The 17,291-nt window shown below is 47.6% G+C and overlaps 1 protein-coding gene and 1 long non-coding RNA gene across 6 annotated transcripts; one reads left to right on the forward strand and one right to left on the reverse strand.

Moving 5' to 3' along the window:
- Positions 1 to 70: 70 nt before the first annotated feature.
- RAMAC (RNA guanine-7 methyltransferase activating subunit) lies at positions 71 to 5,189 on the reverse strand. 5 transcript variants are annotated; one of them, XM_042987947.1, is made up of 4 exons: positions 4,453 to 4,557; positions 3,830 to 3,878; positions 1,311 to 1,481; positions 71 to 602 (listed from the first exon to the last, which is right to left on the reverse strand). In XM_042987947.1, the coding sequence occupies exons 3-4, from the start codon at positions 1,478 to 1,480 to the stop codon at positions 416 to 418; spliced, it is 357 nt and encodes a 118-aa protein (XP_042843881.1). In that variant the 5' UTR covers position 1,481; positions 3,830 to 3,878; positions 4,453 to 4,557; the 3' UTR covers positions 71 to 415. The 5 variants fall into 5 exon arrangements, with proteins under 5 accessions (XP_042843881.1, XP_042843883.1, XP_042843885.1 ...); XM_042987949.1 differs by having other exon boundaries at positions 1,311 to 1,489; positions 4,453 to 4,493; XM_042987951.1 differs by having other exon boundaries at positions 1,311 to 1,511; positions 4,453 to 4,479.
- LOC122239357 lies at positions 4,643 to 17,268 on the forward strand. The gene is made up of 4 exons (XR_006218340.1): positions 4,643 to 4,728; positions 6,257 to 6,458; positions 8,009 to 8,099; positions 16,188 to 17,268. It is a non-coding gene; the product is annotated as an uncharacterized LOC122239357 (long non-coding RNA).
- The last annotated feature ends 23 nt before the right edge of the window (positions 17,269 to 17,291 follow it).

Consider the following 17,291-nt stretch of genomic DNA (forward strand, 5'->3'; position numbering starts at 1 on the left):
CCTCCCCCACTCCTGTTCTGTCTCTCTCTCTCATAAACATTAAAAAAAAAAAAAAAAGTAAAATCAGGCATTTTCTACTTTAAAATTTTTATTTCTGTGTAAAACAAAGACAGAACTCCTAGAGGTCAAACAAAGAAAACACACAGCAAGTTCAAAGACTGTTAAGTCATGAAACAAAGAAGAAATCTGAGGTAGAAGTCAGGTAATAAATCCACAACCTTTTTAGAGGCATACTTATTCCCAGCAACCATAATGTCTCTGGTAAGATCTCATTTAAAAAAAAATAAAGTCAGAAGTGCCAAAAAGTTAATAATCCACTCTCTGAAATCAAACGTAAAACTATGACCAACAGAAGATACAAACTTTTGTCATGTTAACAGAGTAATGGTTTTACTAAAAGCTGCTGCCGCTTCCATCAGTAGTAACCATAGGGAGGCCGTTGGTTGTAACCATAGTGTCCGTACTGGTGGGGGTAGTAAGGTTCTTGTCTGTGCTGCGGGTAATTGTTACCCCAGGATCGTCCATGCCACTGATTTGATCGATTGTCACTGGGCCACCCCCGTCTGCTATCCCTACCTCTAAACTGTCTGTTATCTTGCAACCTACAACAGCAAAACAAAAAGATTTTTATACTTCTCTTTTAAAAAACACAAATGACAACTCTATCCCAGTGCATTTTATTTCAGTCTAATATTCCGTCCACAAGGGGGTAAAAAACATTTTTCTCCGCAGAATGTTATAGCACCAGTTAGTCAAAACATTCCCCAAATTTAAATCATTCTTCCAGTATCACACTGGATACGCTTTGCAGAGAAATAGACCACAACACAAAACCCAAAACAACAGAATAGTTCTCAAACTGAATTCTATTCGATTGTACAAAAGCAGTATGGTAATCTGTTCATCTATTTTGAATTCTTACATAGACATAATTTCTATTGTATAAATTTCTCTCTCAAGTATAAGCCAAAGACAGTACCTTCTCTATGGAATCTAACACGGAGTTTTATAGAAGACTCTGGGATTTTCAAGTATATTTGCAAAGAAAATCAAATGTCAGTCCACAGGAAGAACATTTTAAAACAGAACATTAAGACACACACAACTGAACAGCAAGGGAAAAATACATGGTGCCGACAAAATACTAAGGCACACGTTTACTGGCCGCTTGCTCTGTGCAGGCAGGCGGTCGGCACCATGAGTACCAAACAAAAACATCGGTCCCTGCCCTCGCTGGCCTCCGGGGCTAACGGATTAAAGCCGTCCTCTCCCACGTCAGCCATCCGCGGGTGTCCTCCCATGATACATACCGATTGCCTCTATTTCTCTGGTTCCCAGCCGCTCTGCTAGTCCACTCCTCGACGATCGGAGGGGACTCAGGAGGGCGCTTCAGGTATTCCTGGTATTCTTGGTCATCTTCTGTGAATCTACTGGCGAACATCTCTTCAAAATTTGGAACAGCTTCAGAAGCGTCTGTCATCCTGAAATTCTGTTGTTTTTAATACAGTTCTCTGAGAATTTTTTTAAAAAGTCACATTATCTTACCAGATAGTGAAAAACCAAGAGATGAACAATTTTAGGCAGGGTATTCATAAACGTCTTTGTGTACTTTTAAACTTCAGATAGTTTTAAACATTCAATTCAGTATTTCTTGACTTCTGTAATATAGATGTACTAACTGGCACCCAGGATACAAAGATGAACAATATATCGTGGTCTCTACCGCCAAAGAACTCTTGGTCTACAGCGTAAGACAGACGTGGTATAAAGGGAGGAACAGTGAATGTCAAGAAATGAAGCTGGAAAAATAGGCAGGGATCGAATTATGAAAAACTGTGTATTCCACATAAACAACTGTGCACTTATTCTCGTAGGAAATGGGGAGTCCTAGGTGGTTTAAGCAGAGAAGCCTCCAGAGCAAGCCGACTATTTAGAAGGATCACTTTTCTAACCGGGCAGAGCACAGATTAGCGAGGACAGACCAAAGGCAGCTTACTGCACTGCTGTAGGGCTCAGTCTGAGGAAGCAACTGTGAGGACAGGTAAGATTCCAGGAGAAATTAATCACTCACTAGATGTTGTGGGGTGGCAGGGGAGACAAAGGATAACTTCCAGGCTTCTAGCCAAATGAGCGCATGGCCTATGGTGCCATGGGAACCCCAGGAAGAAGGGTGGGCAAGGGTACACAAGAGTTTGAAGTTAGTTACGTTATGCCCATCCACACGGAGAGTCAGCTCACAGTTACCTATTTGGGACTGAGAAGCAAGTTGATGATAAATACGGGAGACATCAGCAATTCCGATGGTGGTTAATGCTGTCAGAATGGAGGAGATTCCTCAGGAAGATTGTGGAATAAGAAGAGTATCAAGGAACAGAATCCTGGAGAACACCGATGTATAAGGAAGTTGAAGATAAAGAAGAAAACCGATAAGAACCAGCAAAGTGAGCTTACCATAGAAGGCAAGAGAATAAAGAGTGAATGGGCCTCCATGTTGAACAGTACAATGATAGAACCAAGAAGAGAAAACTAATTGGGTTTAGCCATTAGGAGGTGATTATTTTAGAGTACTAGGGATTGAAACAGGACTGCAGTTAATTGAAAAGTAACTGGAAGGTAAGGAAGTAGAAATCTACACTGACTACGGACTAAGTTTTCAAGAAGCTTCGCTGAAAACGAGAAAAAGGCAGTAGCTAAAGGGTTACTGGAAAATTATCTCCTATTTTTCCCAGGATAAAGTACCTGAGGTTAGGTTTATAGGAAAAGAAAAAAGAACCAGTAAAAAAGTGAAAGACTGAAAATACAGGAGAGACACAAAAATGGAAAGGCAAATAGGCATTTAAATGAACAGCTACTCAAGTTTAGGGTACTTTATAATGGCATCCAATGCGCTCCTGTACTGTGACAAAATGAAAACTACTATAGACACTGCCTAACAAATCTGTATTAGTTGGGTTTCCCAGGCCCATTCTGGATTCGTTCAAGTAGTATTTCCTTACCCACATTCTCCGGGAGCCCTCTACCTCTAAGAAAAGATTTGGCTTAGGTGACAAAAGGCCTCATCCTCGAGACGCCATGGGACAAAGACTTCGCTTCTTTTAAACTTTATCCAAGACCTGGAAGCCAGCCAATCAGCGTGCTGTAGGGAGCTCCCCCCTTCCCAGTCTTCCTTGACCACATACTGGTCAGGACTCCCGTCGCTGTCTTTCCTAACCCAGACTTCATCTTTCTACTCTTTGCCTCAAGACTCCTAACACCTGTTTTTTGACTTGGGATATATGTGACATCATACGGAAACTTTCAAATCGGACATCCTGCAATTATTTTTCTTACTGTATTACTTCAACTTACAATAAAACTTTTTGACAAAGACGTGACAGTGGAAGACAGTTTCTTCATTAGTTTGTTTCTCATCCAAATCCCCCAAAACATATGCAAATATTTATAATTCTACCCTCATCCCAGCAACATTAAACCAAGACTACTGTGTGGATGCAAGAAGCAATACCTAGATGTTTTAATCTTTCTTAGGCTGCTGCTCTCAGACTTTCCACTTTCTCAGATGTCAAATTCTCAAACCCAAGGTATGATTTGTAATAATAAGTTCAGCCAATGACCATCATGCCTGGGTTTCTATAGGAATCACAGAAACCACCAGAAGGACGACCCATACCCAACCAGATGGGGAGTAGAAACTACAAGACAAGGCAAAAATGCCACTCTATTTCTATGTTCTCCTACGGTCCCCTTCTCACAAGTAAACAAAAATCTCTATTGTTACTCACGACGATGAAATTTAAATATAATTTTAATCGATCTGAGCTTTACTTACCCCAGCACTTTGAGGCAGTTGTACTGTTTAATGTTTATGTTGTTTCGATCTGGGGGAAGGGAGAAAAACGCTTGATTCCCTGGAAGGAAACCCGCAAAAGGTGGTGGGGAGGGCGAGGAACACAAGGGCCTCAGTGAGTGAAGGGGCTGTCCTAAAAGCGCTGCGGAGACTTGCCACGCTGGCTGGAAAGCGAGCGCGAGCGCCCAAGTGGCGGCGGAGAGCGCGGGGCCTTCAGGACCCAGAAGCCGGTTCAGGCACGGCCGGCACAAGGTACGTGCCCCTCGGTGGAAGGCAGGGGCTCAGCCTTTCGGACCGGTCTCGAACACAGGTAAAACCGCGCGGCGCAGTGGCCGCAGGCGAGCGGCCTTGGGGACGAATGACCACTGGGGGCTTCTGCTGCCCGGGGGGACGCGCACCGGCTTCCCAGTCCGCTGTCGGAGCGCACTGGGCTGGTCTCCCGCGGCCCTGGCAGGCCTGCTCCCTCCCCAGACGCGAGGGCGAGGGGAGGCCACTCGGCGCGGCCCGCCCGGCTCCTTGCTCCCCGGGGCCACGATCGCCCGCCGAGGGCTGCGTCCGCCCAGCTCGGGCCGCACCCCGCCGGCCACACGCGCAGGAGCACCCACCTCCGGCCCACAGCGCGGCCACGGGATCTCCCACTACTTCAGCTCTCCAAGGTAACGGAGCCACTCGGGCCACGAGCCGACTTCCGCTTCCGGCAGGCCAGCGCGGGGGGGGGGGGGGGCGGCCTGCCAAGTCTCGCGAGATCTTGGGCCCGTCGTGCAGGTTTGTCCTGGTTCCTCGATCTCCCGAGCCCCGCGCTGAGGGCGGCGGGTGTCGCGCCGGAGGTGGCGGTGTCCCGCGTGCGCTTTCGGCCCGCTCTCCCTGGACAGGACACCGCTGTGCGTGAGGCCTCCTTAGCGAGGGGCCGGTGGCGGGCGGGGACGGACGCTGAGGAAATGTGCCCGGAGGAGAGGTTGAGGCCCCTTCCGGCCGCCTGTTCCCGGGGTCGGGCGAGGCGAGGGCGACGCCGCGGCGAGGCCACAGCTTTCACCTCTGCCTGGCCAGGCCCCGGTAGTAAGGTGTCCGCAGTCCGTTGGTGCCCGTTTTTCCCGACACCTCCCCCCCCCCTCCCCCGCAGCAGTGAAGTCGTCAGGGCCCAGCTACCTCCAGGCGCCGTGACCTTTTCCAAACCTCGGAGGCCCTGCGGTTCCATCAGTGCCGGGTGTCCCAGACGTGACCCGCCCCCGCCCTCGTTACGAGCTTTCGGAATTGTGCGCCCCGCTTTTGTTAGGATTACCTCCCGTTTCTGCTTGGAAACTTTGACGTCCACCATTGATGCCCTTTTCCGCCTGTACTTGCTCCCGTCAGTTGACAGGTGCCATCGATTCTACCTCCGCAGTAATTGTGGCCTCCAGCCACGCTGCGTACACACTGCCTGCGCCTCCTCGAGGTTCTCGTCCCCTCAACGGGGCAAGTGCAGTACTTTTCCTCTAGCGTCACTCGCTTGCCAGCCCTGTAGTCCTTTTCTTTCTTTCTTTCTTTTTTTTTTTTAATATTTATTTATTTTTGAGATAGAGAGAGACAGAGCATGAATGGGGGAGGGTCAGAGAGAGAGGGGACACAGAATGGAAACAGACTCCAGGCTCTGAGCGGTCAGCACAGAGCCCGACGTGGGGCTCGAACTCACAGACCGTGAGATCATGACCTGAGCCGAAGTCGGACGCTCAACCGACTGAGCCACCCAGGCCCCCCCCCCCCCCCCCCCCGTAGTCCTTTTCAAGCACAGCTGTGATCAGAAATCGTCACGGGCTCCCTGTTGCCTGTAGGTTAAGGACCTAATTCGTGAACTTGGATTCAAAACGAACGATTTTCTGCTGTTCCCCTTTCCTCCTCCCTTGTCGGTGGGAAACCAGACCGTATGAATCTCTCCCGACCTCCCTTCACCTTCTGAAGATTGCCCCTGGCTCTTTCTCCTTAGGAATACTCTTCCTTCCCTATCTTCGTACACTGTTGAAATTCTGCCCGTTGTTTAAAGCCACATAGTGGGGCACCTAGGTGGCTTGGTCGGTTGAGCGTCCGACTTCGGCTCAGGTCATGATCTCGGCGGTCTGTGAGTTCCAGCCCCATATCAGGCTCTGTGCTGGCAGCTCAGAGCCTGGAGCCTGCTTTCGATTCTGTGTCTCCCTCTCTCTCTCTGCCCCTCCCCTGCTCATGCTCTGTCTCTCTCTGTCAAAAATAAATAAACATTAAAAAAATTTTTTTAAATAAAAAAAATAAAGCCACATAGTGACCTCGCCGTCTAGAAATAAATTTTCTTTCTTTGGAATGGCCATCATACTTTCCAAACCATTCTTCATGTATCCGTTCAGTTATTACCACTTGGTAGTTTGGAATTAAAACGGTGTGTACAATTCCTCCCCCTCCTAGACTGTAAACAGACCTCCATCACTTCTGCATCCTGGAATGCGTGACGCTGTGCTTTGTATAAAGCGAGCACTCCGTGAATGCAGAACGAATGTGGAGCTGCCAGCGTTCCAGGCCATGTTTTAGAAGCACCGACCTAGTAAAAGTGCCTAGGACAGCATGGATGAGGAGCTCTGATACTCATTACTCGCCTTGGATAGTAAAGGTGAGAGGGGAAAGAGCGAGGTTGCAATAATTGAGTAGCGCTCTCCTTAGTGACTGTGTGGGTGGTGGGGGGAAAGGATTATGAGCAGCCAGGGAGGACTCCAGTTCTGTAAGCCAAGAAATCCAGACTGAATGCCCATAGGGTGAATTTTTTTAATCTATGTTTATTTTGGGGAGAGCGCAAGCGGGTGAGGGGGAGTGAGAGGGGGACACAGGATCTGAAGTGGGCTCTGCGCTGACAGCAGTGAGCCAGACGTGGGGCTTGAACTCGTGAACAGCGTGTGATCATGATCCGAGTTGAAGTCTGACGCTCAACTGACTGAGCCACTCAGGCGCCCCTAGGGTGAGTTGGTTTCAAGGCAAAAAATGAGCTCAGATCTCAAACAGGTTTGGAGAATATGAGATGGCTGAAGACAGAGAGGTTATGGCACAGTATGTAAGTGTGTGAGTCATCCGTGAAGAAACGACAGTTGAACTCCTCAGTGTATATGATCTTTCCAAAAGAGAAAGTATTTATAGAGAAGAGCAGAAGGCCAAGGCCTACGCCTCAGGAAATACTCCTATTTAGGAGGCAGGAATAGGAAATATAAACTTGGAAGAAAAGATGAGAATAAATACATGGTAGCAATGTCACAGTTGGAAAACTCAGAAAACTGCTTCCCCACCTGGTAGCAGGAGGCAGGGAGGATATTTGGGAAAAAGAGGGCTGTTGAGCAGTTTGCTGACTTCCTTCTGACTTTATCAGGGCATCACTTCTAGGTAATGAGGACTCGCGCCGGAAAGAGCGTGATTTCTTTAATTTCGTAAGCGCTTAGGAGCTCCAAGCTTCTGAGAGTTTCTGGGAAGAACTGTAGATAATTCTGACCAATTTCAAGTGAGACTATTTCTGCCCATAACGTCTTCTTATATTCCGTCTGATATTTTATCAGTTTTATACCTCATTTTCTGGCATCATTGGGGAATAATCTGTTCCATGAAAAGAAATTTTTCAGATAACGGACATTTAGCCTTTAAGCATTAAAATGTTTTCTCTGGAACCACTTAAAAAAATTTTTTTTTAATTTTTTTTTTTTTTAATTTTTGACAGAGAGCATGAGCATGAGCAGGGGAGGGGCAGAGAAAGAGGGAGACACAGAATCCTAAGCAGGCTCCAGGCTCTGAGCCATCAGCACAGAGCCTGTTGCGAGGCTGAAACCCACGAGCTGTGAGATCATGACCTGAGCCGAGGTTGGGCGCTTAACCGATTGAGCCACCCAGGTGCGCCTCACTGGAACCACTTTTGATAGAAATGTACATAAAACGTAGTACTTCTCTGCCATGAACACAGCAAATGGGACATGATTTAAACTACGCTTGGCAACTAAAGCTTACTGTCACAGCATCCGTTATTATGCTCTGCCGGGTAGTAAAGTCCTTGGCCCTGTTGACACATCTGGAAAAGACTGCCCTATGTTAGTTGACGTTTTTTTTGTCTCTGTTATTAGTGTTATATCTCAGTGGCTTTTCCTCAAGCACCTCTGTAAATTAACCTCATTTACCCATAATTTTAAGCCTCACGTTGACCCAGTGATCTGGAGGCAAAATGCACCAGCAGACGTCCCTGGGGAATCCTGGCAGCTAAAGAGTCCTTCATTCAGAGGCTGTGAGTGACCTTGGACAATGACCACTGTATTTTTTTTATTTTAATTTTATTTTTTTAATTTACATCCAAATTAGTTAGCATATAGTGCAGCAATGATTTCAGGAGCAGATTCCTTAATGCCCCTTACCCATTTAGCCCATCCCCCCTCCCACAACCCCCCCAGTAACCCTCTGTTTGTTCTCCATATTCAAGAGTCTCTTATGTTTTGTCCCCCTCCCTGTTTTTCTGTTATTTTGCTTCTCTTCCCTTATGTTCATCTGTTCTGTGTGTTAAAGTCCTCATATGAGTGAAGTCATATGATGTTTGTCTTTCTCTGACTCTTTTCGCTTATCACAATACCCTCCAGTTCCATCCACATAGTTGCAAATGGCAAGATTTCATTCTTTTTGATTGCCAAGTAATACTCTATATTGTGTGTTTGTATATATATACCACAAAATATATATATATGTGTGTGTGTGTGTGTATATATATATATATATATATATATATATATATATCACATCTTCTTTATCCATTCATTCATCGATGGACATTGGGCTCTTTCCATACTTTGGCTGTTGTCAGTAGTGCTGCTATAAACATTGGGGTGCATGTGTCCCTTCAAAACAGCACACCTGTATCACTTGGATAAATACCTAGTAGTGCAATTGCTGGACTGTAGGGTAGTTCTATTTCTAATTTTTTGAGGAATTTCCATACTGTTTTCTAGAGTGGCTGCTCCAGCTTGCTTTCCCACCAGCAGTGCAAAAGAGATCCTCTTTCTCCGCATCCTCGCCAACATCTGCTGTTGCCTGAGTTGTTCATGTGAGCCATTCTGACAGGTGTGAGGTGGTATCTCATTGTGGTTTTGATTTGTATTTCCCTGATGATGAGTCATGTGGAGCATTTTTTCATGTGTCGGTTGGCCATCTGGATGTCTTCCTTGGAGAAGTGTCTGTTCATGTCTTTTGCCCATTTCTTCACTAGATTATTTGTTTTTTGGGTGTTGAGTTTGATAAGTTCTTTATAGATTTTGGATGCTAACCCTTTATCTGATGTGTCATTTGCAAATATCTTCTCCCATTCCGTCGTTTGCCTTTTAGTTTTGCTGATTGTTTCCTTTGCTGTGCAGAAGCTTTTTATTTTGATGAGGTCCCAAAAGTTCATTTTTGCTTTTGTTTCCCTTAACTCCGGAGACGTGTTGAGTAAGAAGTTACTGTGGCCGAGATCAAAGAGGTTTTTGCCTGCTTTCTCCTCGAGGATTTTGATGGCTTCCTGTCTTACATTTAGGTCTTTGATCCATTTTGAGTGTATTTTTGTGTACGGTATAAGAAAGTGGTCCAGGTTCATTCTTATGCATGTCGCTGTCCAGTTCTCCCAGCACCACTTGCTAAAGAGACTCTCTTGGTTCCATTGGATAGTCTTTCCTTCTTTGTCAAAGATTAGTTGGCCATACGTTTGTGGGTCCATTTCTGGGTTCTCCATTCTTTTCCGTTGATCTGAGTGTCTGTTCTTATGCCAGTACCATACTGTCTTGACGATTATAGCTTTGTAGTATAGCTTGAAGTCCGGGATTGTGATGCCTCCTGCTTTGGTTTTCTTTTTCAAGATTGCTTTGGCTGTTTGGGGACAATGACCACTTTAAAGATGACAAAACTGAGGCTCCAGAGGTTATGTAATTGGTTCAAGGCCACAGCTGTAAGTGGCAGCAGGATTTGGATCAAGTCAGTGATGATTCAGAAAGCCTTGCTGCTCTTTCCACAGTGAAACACAGTTTTCTTTTCGTTCCATACTCCGCACATCATGAGCCACTGCCCAGACTCTTCCGCTCCGGGACGGATGTGGAACCGTGGAAGACAGGACTCTGTCCCTGCGGCCTCCCCACCGAAAAGTGCAGCCAGGGCTACATACCTATTTCCTCACATTCCTCGCCGTTTAAAGAATTTATTTTTATTTTTAAATTTATTTTTATTTTTAGAGAGCATACGAGCAGAGAGAGGGGCAGAGGGACAGAGAGAGAGTCCTAAGCAGGCTCCACACTCAGCACAGAGCCTGACTCGGGGCTCGATCCCACAACCCTGGGATCATGCCTTGAGCTGACATCAGGAGTTGGATGCTCAACTGACTGAGCCACCCAGGCACCCCACTTTTTTTTTGTTTTTTTTTTTTTTAACTAATGCCCTGGAAGATGAAATGACTTCTCCAAGCTCAAACTGGTCAGTGGCAGAACTGGAACTGTAAACCTCAGGCATTCTTCATTGGTTTAACAAATATCTTTTGAGTACGCGCTAGATGCCAGGTACTGTTCTGGGCCCTGAAAACATTCATGAATAAGGATAAAAGCCCTGCCCTCGGGGGGCTTCCATTCTCATGGGGAAGATGAACAAGTGAAAAAGTAAACACCGGGGATAGTTAAGCAGGGCGAGAGAACAGAGAGCAGTGAGCTGCCACTATGGAGAGAATGTGTGAACGTGTGGTTTTCATCTCAGCCCCCTTCCTTGTAAGATGGAGCCCCTCACACTTTCCCCGATCAGGAATATAACAACAGAATTCTTTGTTTATTTTTAACGTCTGTTCCCTTCACAGTGAGTAGAGGAATCTCTCATTTCTGGGACAAGGAAGATGTGGGTTACACTGTAGGTCTTGGACTGTGCCCAGTGGCAAAATTGAGCTTCTGTGCCTATAGCTTGAGTTGGAATTACTCACAAATTGTCTTTCTGTCTTTAAAAAAAAATTTTTTTTTAATGTTTACTTTTTTTTTTAAACCTTTTTTAATGTTTATTTTTGACACAGAGAGCGTGAGTGGGGGAGGAACAGAGAGAGCAGGAGACACAGAATCCGAAGCAGGCTCCAGGCTCTGAGCTGTCAGCACAGAGCCTGATGCGGGGCTCGAACTCACAGACCGCAAGATCATGACCTGAGCCAAAGTTGGACACTTAACCGACTGAGCCACCCAGGCACCCCATAATGTTTACTTATTTTTGAGAGAGAGAGAGTGTGTGTGTGAGCAGGGGAGGGGCAGAGAGAGAGGGAGACACAGAATCCGAAGCGGGCTCCAGGCTCTGAGCTGTCAGCACAGAGCCCGATGTGGGGCTGGAACCCATGAACCTCAAGATCATGATCTTAGCCAAAGTTGGACGCTTAACCAACTGAGCCACCTAGGCGCCTGTGTCTTTCTAGCTTTATAGTGTGTTATTTAAACGACCTTTCCCTGCCGCACTCCAAACCTCCCCACCCCATCCATAAGCACACTGACCATCTTGCACAGAGCCAAGCACATGAATGAAACCCAATAAATAAGTTCCTAAACAAGAATTAAATTATGATTGCCTTCTGCTCACTTTTTCAGACCTGGGGGAACGTCAGCATGTTTCCCTGCCCTGACTTTATCCTCTGCAAAATGGGAATAATAGTCCTCGCTGCTTCTCTTCCTCATGAGGTTATGGTGAGAATTAATTAGCATATATAAAGTGCTTTAGGCTCAAGTGAAGAAAGATGCTATGTGGATGCTAGTGACAATTAGTTATTATGTGTCACATAAATGTTTAAGCGCCAAGAAAACATTTCAGGTTATACGAGGCATCGGTTCAGATTCACATCTGTAGCCCTGTGGCTTTAATTACACAGAATTGTTCCGATCAGAGATGACAAGATCCTAATGCAGTTCCGCCCCTCAGTGTCCCCCTCCCATGTGACAAGTCCTTTGTGTAGGGGACTTTTTCTGTGGGGGGTAGGGAGCGAGCCAATGTTTGTTTGCTACCTGAGTTTTAAAATATTTTACAATTTTTTTTAATGTTTATTTATTTTTGAGTGAGAGAGAGAGACGGAGAATGAATGGAGAGGGGCAGAGAGAGACATACAGAATCTGAAGCAGGTTCCAGGCTCTGAGCTGACAGCGCAGAGCCTGATGTGGGGCTCGAACCCATGAATCATGAGACCTGAGCCAAAGTTGGATGCTTAACCGATCGAGTGACCCAGGCGCCCCTTAAAATATTTTTTTTAATGTTTATTTATGTATTCAGAGAGAGGGAGGGACAGCGGAAGAGAGAGAATCCCAAGCAGGCTCCGTGCTGTCAGCACAGAGCCCGGTGTGGGCTGTGTCTTACAAGTCGTGAGATTATGACCTGGCTTGAAATCAGGGCTTGACATTCAACCGACCGAGCCACTCAGGCACCCCGAGTTTTACTACTGCCCCTAGAAGCCAGTTGGTATCATTGAAGAAATCACAGAAGGGGGAAAGACTGGCAATCTGGGGGAAGAAGAGGCTGTGAATTGGGCTTAGTAGGTTGGGAGCACAGTCTCTTCCTGTTCTAAGATCTGTGATTGCGACGTGAAGGGTTTCTCCTCTCCTTTTCCTAATGCCTGTTATGGAAATAAGAGCACAGGCTGTGTTTTTCTAAGTGGAGGTGATTGGGATTCCAGTTGTGTGGTATCTGCCTGATTTTACTCCATCTGGCGGGGCCCGTGCAAGACCCCGTGACGGCTCTCGTCTCTAGCGTCCTTCCTGTGCTTTTCCTGGCTGCTTTCTCTGCCTGCTCCCTTGGCCAGCTTCCTGACCTGCTTCAGTGTCATGTTCCCATCCACCTCTTCATCACACATGCATGTTACGCTCAGAAGGGCCACGTACAGAGAGGCCAAGAGACCTGACCAGAATTCACTCTCAACCACTCCTTCCCCCACGCCTCCATACGCTCTTCTCCAGGTACTTTCCCAGAATCTCTTTCACCGAGGTGAAAATCACAGTTCTAAGCCCCTGGGAGTGAGTGGCACGAGTAAGTCAGGATCCTTATCTGAGGGTCAACTTCCGCTGTCTTCCCCATTTTCAGAAGGTCTCCATCCAGGGTCTTGACAAGCTTCTTGTCTTTGATGACAAGGCGGCCTGTTCTGCCCTCATATGAAGCCAGCCTTGTCTAGTGGTCTTTCAAAAGAGAGGTCCTGGGGTGCCTAGGTGGCTCAGTCAGTTAAGCATCCAACTCTCGATTTCAGCTCAGGTCACGATTTCACGGTGTATGAGTTCGAGGGCCATGTCAGGCTCTGCACTGACTGTGCGGAACCTGCTCGGGAGTCTCTGCCCCTCCCCCGAGTGCCCACGTTTTCTCTCTCCCTCTCTCTCTCTCTCTCTCTCTGTTTCTCAAAAAATACACTTAAAAAAAATTTTTTTTTAATGTTTATTTTTAAGAGAGAGCCAGAGTGTAAGTGGGGGAGGGGAAGAGAGAGGGAGACAATCCCAAGCAGGCTCCAGCCTCCCAGCTGTCAGCACAGAGCCTGATGCGACACTGGAACCCACAAACTGTGAATCATGACATGAGCCGAAGTCGGACACTTACCTGGCTGAGCCACGCAGGCACCCCCCCCCCACCGAAATAAATACACTTTAAAAAAAAAAAGTCCAAAAAGCCCCATTTTAACATATCTCCAAGTGACATAAATATCTTCAACCTAAGTGAGTATAACATAGGGAATAGAGCACCAGGCAAGGAGTCAAGACACTTGAGTTAAAATCTTACTCCCCGTGGGTTATTGTTGGAGGAGGTCGTAGAGAGGTTGTGACCGCCAGCTGCCTCTTGGGCGGTACTGGAGCCATCGGAGGCCCCTCGCCTCTTCCCCAGCCGGGTCGTGTACGTCCTGCCGGCCTTCCCGCAGCCCAAGCTGTTTTCAAGGATGCAGCCTTGAGAGAGCAAGGGGTTGAGACCGTCTGTCCTGAAGATTCTGGCAGGCGGTGTGGAAATCTGCTTGTCTTGCAGCCGCCCAAGATAAGCCTCAAATGTAAGTTCCTGTGTTTCTCGAACCCACCACCCATCAGTCTGGAGCGGCCTGCCTCTTTCTTTGGTCCCTCCCTGCCTTCAGTGTCCCGGGGACAGTTGGCAAACTAGCGGTTGTCATGCAAGTTATCACCTCTCTGGGCCTTACCTTCCTCACCTCATTTCTCATTTCACAGGTGAAGTTGAGGCTTCAGCCTCAATTCCCTCGATGTCCCAATCCCGTAACTGTGGTGTGACCACTTTCTGACCCTTCCCACCTCTTGTCTGCCAGTATCTTGCTGCTGCTGTGTCTTTGGTCAGTGCACAGCCTGCTCTTCCGGTCCATGCTCCTGCAGTCACTCCTTCTGTCTTCTCTGTTGTCAGCTGCCCCCCTTTACCAGCTCCTCCTGCCCCCGCCCCCACCACATAAATTTGCTCAAGTTTCTAAGTCTCACCGAACCCCGTCCTCAATCCTGTGTCCTCTGAACATCTCGGATCCCCTTTCCCCACACGGTGAGTCCCTGACAGAGAGCCCTCCACACCTGCAGTAGTACATCGCCCCCCTTTTCTGTCTCCAGACGGGCCACTGAAACCACTCTGGCAAAGTTCACTGGGACAGAGTTGAGCTGGGGCCAAAGGCAGTGACTTCACTTTATTCAGTATCTGTGCAGCTTCTGACGCTTTCCTCTCCCTCCTCCCTTACACCTTCTCTCCCCTCGTTTCCAAGTTTCTCAGGATCCTCCTTGGCCCCAGGTCACTGTTTCCTCTCTGCTTCCTACTTTACTTTACCTGAGCTCTAGACTCATAAATACTCCTGCCTACTAGAAATTTCTATCTGCTTATCTGACCTGCATCTCCAGCACACGTCTACATGTGAGTTCATCTTTCTTCCTGGACCTGCTCATCCACCTCAGTCTCCATTTCTGGAGAATGCGTCCTTCCCAGTTACCCACACCGGAAGCTGGTGGTCACCCTGGACTTTTCCCCCACACCCAGTCTCCCCCCCCCCCCCCATGTCCAGGGGACCTCAGTTCCTGACCAGCTCTTCAAACTGAGAGCCTACTGCCACTGGTTCTGACTCTCATCCCTTCCCACATAGACCAGGCGATAGCCTCTAACTGGTCCCTGTACCCGTCTTTGCTCCCCGTCAGACATCAGACACTTGTCCACCCTGCTAGTGGGTGTTCTTCCGTAATTATTATGAAACATACAGAAAAGAATTGATAACGGTATAACCAATTCTTGTGTACCAGCCAGCTAAGAGTAGGTCCTTTCTATTTTTTTAAGTTTGTTTTGAGAGAGAGAGAGTAGGAGAGGGGCAGAGAGAGAGAGAATCCAAGCTGATAACACAGAACCCAATGCAGGGCTCAATCCCACAAATCATGAGATCGTGACCTGAGCCGAAATGGAGTGTCAGACACTTAAGCGACTGAGTGCCCCACAGTAGGTTCTTTCCAAAACAGAAACCTGATCGATTCACCGCTCACAGGTTCCTGATTACTTCCAGGGCACACTCGAAGCTGCTGAGTGTGGAGTTCCAGGGTAAGAGTTCACTCTGTCCTGTCTGCCCTGTCTGTCTGTCCTGTCTGTCCAACCTCATCCCCTGCCACTCTCCCCAAGTGAGCTAAATGCGTGACCATATCGCACTGTTTCAGGTTCCTGAAAGACTTCGTGTTGTGTTGGACACTTGCCGTTCCTTCCGTTTACAATGCCCTCCCCTCTCTGGTCCACCTGGGAAGCCTTAGCCCGAGACGGCATCCTCGGGTACCTTCCGCAATACACCCCTCTCTGTCCCCGCCTCCAAGGAGAGCCGATGATCCCTTCCTGTATATCTTTAATGTATATAGTCACATCTGGCTAAATTATAAATCCCTTGAGGGCAAAGCTGTCGCTTTCACATCTTTGGCAATTGGCATACAGTCTGGTGACCTGATACGTCATTGGTGCTCAGTAAATGTTTACTGATCCGGCCCCTGCCTTCCTCTCCAGTTTTATATTTGACTAATCTTTTCCCACTTACATTCTCCCCTGCTCAGTAAACACTCAACCATGTACAAAGTCTCCGCCCCCCTCCTGTGCACAGCGTATGTGTCCCTCGGACACCCCTTTATCGGGGCACCTGTGTCACCTTGTAGAATCTGATTTCCCTGCTGGAGTGTAGGTGCCGGGAGCCCCAGGACCTCATGAGCCATCTCTGCCTCCCCAGCACCCGGCACCGGGGCCGACACTCAAGGCGGAGCGGAAGCATTTGTGAGCCCGCAAGTGAAGGAGTTAGGCTTGCTGATTCGTAAGTCCTCCAACTCCAAAACTGTGTGATTTGAGGTTCCGAAAACTGTGACATAATCTGGAAGTTTTCTCCCAGCAGATGGTCAGAACAGTTGAAACACCGATTCCAACAGTTGGCAGATACAAAGGGAAACATTTAAGACAGTGAGTCAGAAGGAAGGTGAACCCTCCAACGGGATCGGGAACATCAGCAAAACAGCGCGTGCACGTGGTCACAGGCGCCCGGCTGCGCCCGGTGCCGGCCTCCGCGCGCTCCCCCAGTGATACGTGTGCCTCGAGAGCTTCTCCGAAAGGTGTTTGACAGCTTCCCTGTGACTGAGCCCCCATTGGCTAGACATGACCCGAAAGTTCATTATTTCTCTGTAGCCAAAGTTACTTCCCCCGCCCCTTTGGCATTTCACTTTAATTTGCTCGTTTTTTGTGAACTCTAACACAAAGTTTAGTCATTTATTTAACATGTGATTTCTGTTGAGATAGAACTCTAGGAAAAAAACCCAAAAACCCAGATCTAAAGTCTTTCTTCGGATTTGTGACCTTGCTTATTTTTTTATCACTCCATAAGCATCTATCCATTTCCAGCATATTTCTGGGTTAAATGTTGGGGGGAATGGAGAGAAGTGAAAAAATGCCGAACACAGTCTTGGGATCTCGTCGAAGAGTCGAGCAGAAGATGGTCATGTCGTGGCAAACACGTGATGGACAACAGCACAAGGGAACCCGATTGCAGTGCAGGGAAAGATGCTTCCAGCCGGACACCTAAGTGTAGACTGACTTTAGGATGAGGGAAAACTCAGAGCAAGTGAAATTAACCCGAACACATTTAGGGAAGGTGGCGGATCTCCAGCAAGTGCTCAAACACGTGGACACACATATACACACACATGCACCATGCATTTTGGGTGTGGAGGATGGAGACAGGCTACTCTTTGTTGAATATTCTTCGGAGCAAGACTCCCAATGCTTCTCCATTTCCTTCAGGCCAACTTGCAGAGCTCTTTACCACCCTCTGTCCCAAGACACCCCCCGCCCCCCCAGACCCGTCGTGTAACATCATCCCTGTCATATTTGGAATGTGAGTTGTGACCTCTGCCGACTTGGGAAAATGCGTGTTTCTCTTCGACTTCAGCAAATTCCAGTTAGACGTTGTTGAGAGTTGACTCTGTTCTCCCTCCAGGCAGGTGAG

This window comes from Panthera tigris, chromosome B3, assembly GCF_018350195.1.
Source record: "Panthera tigris isolate Pti1 chromosome B3, P.tigris_Pti1_mat1.1, whole genome shotgun sequence".
Classification (NCBI taxonomy): domain Eukaryota; kingdom Metazoa; phylum Chordata; class Mammalia; order Carnivora; family Felidae; genus Panthera; species Panthera tigris.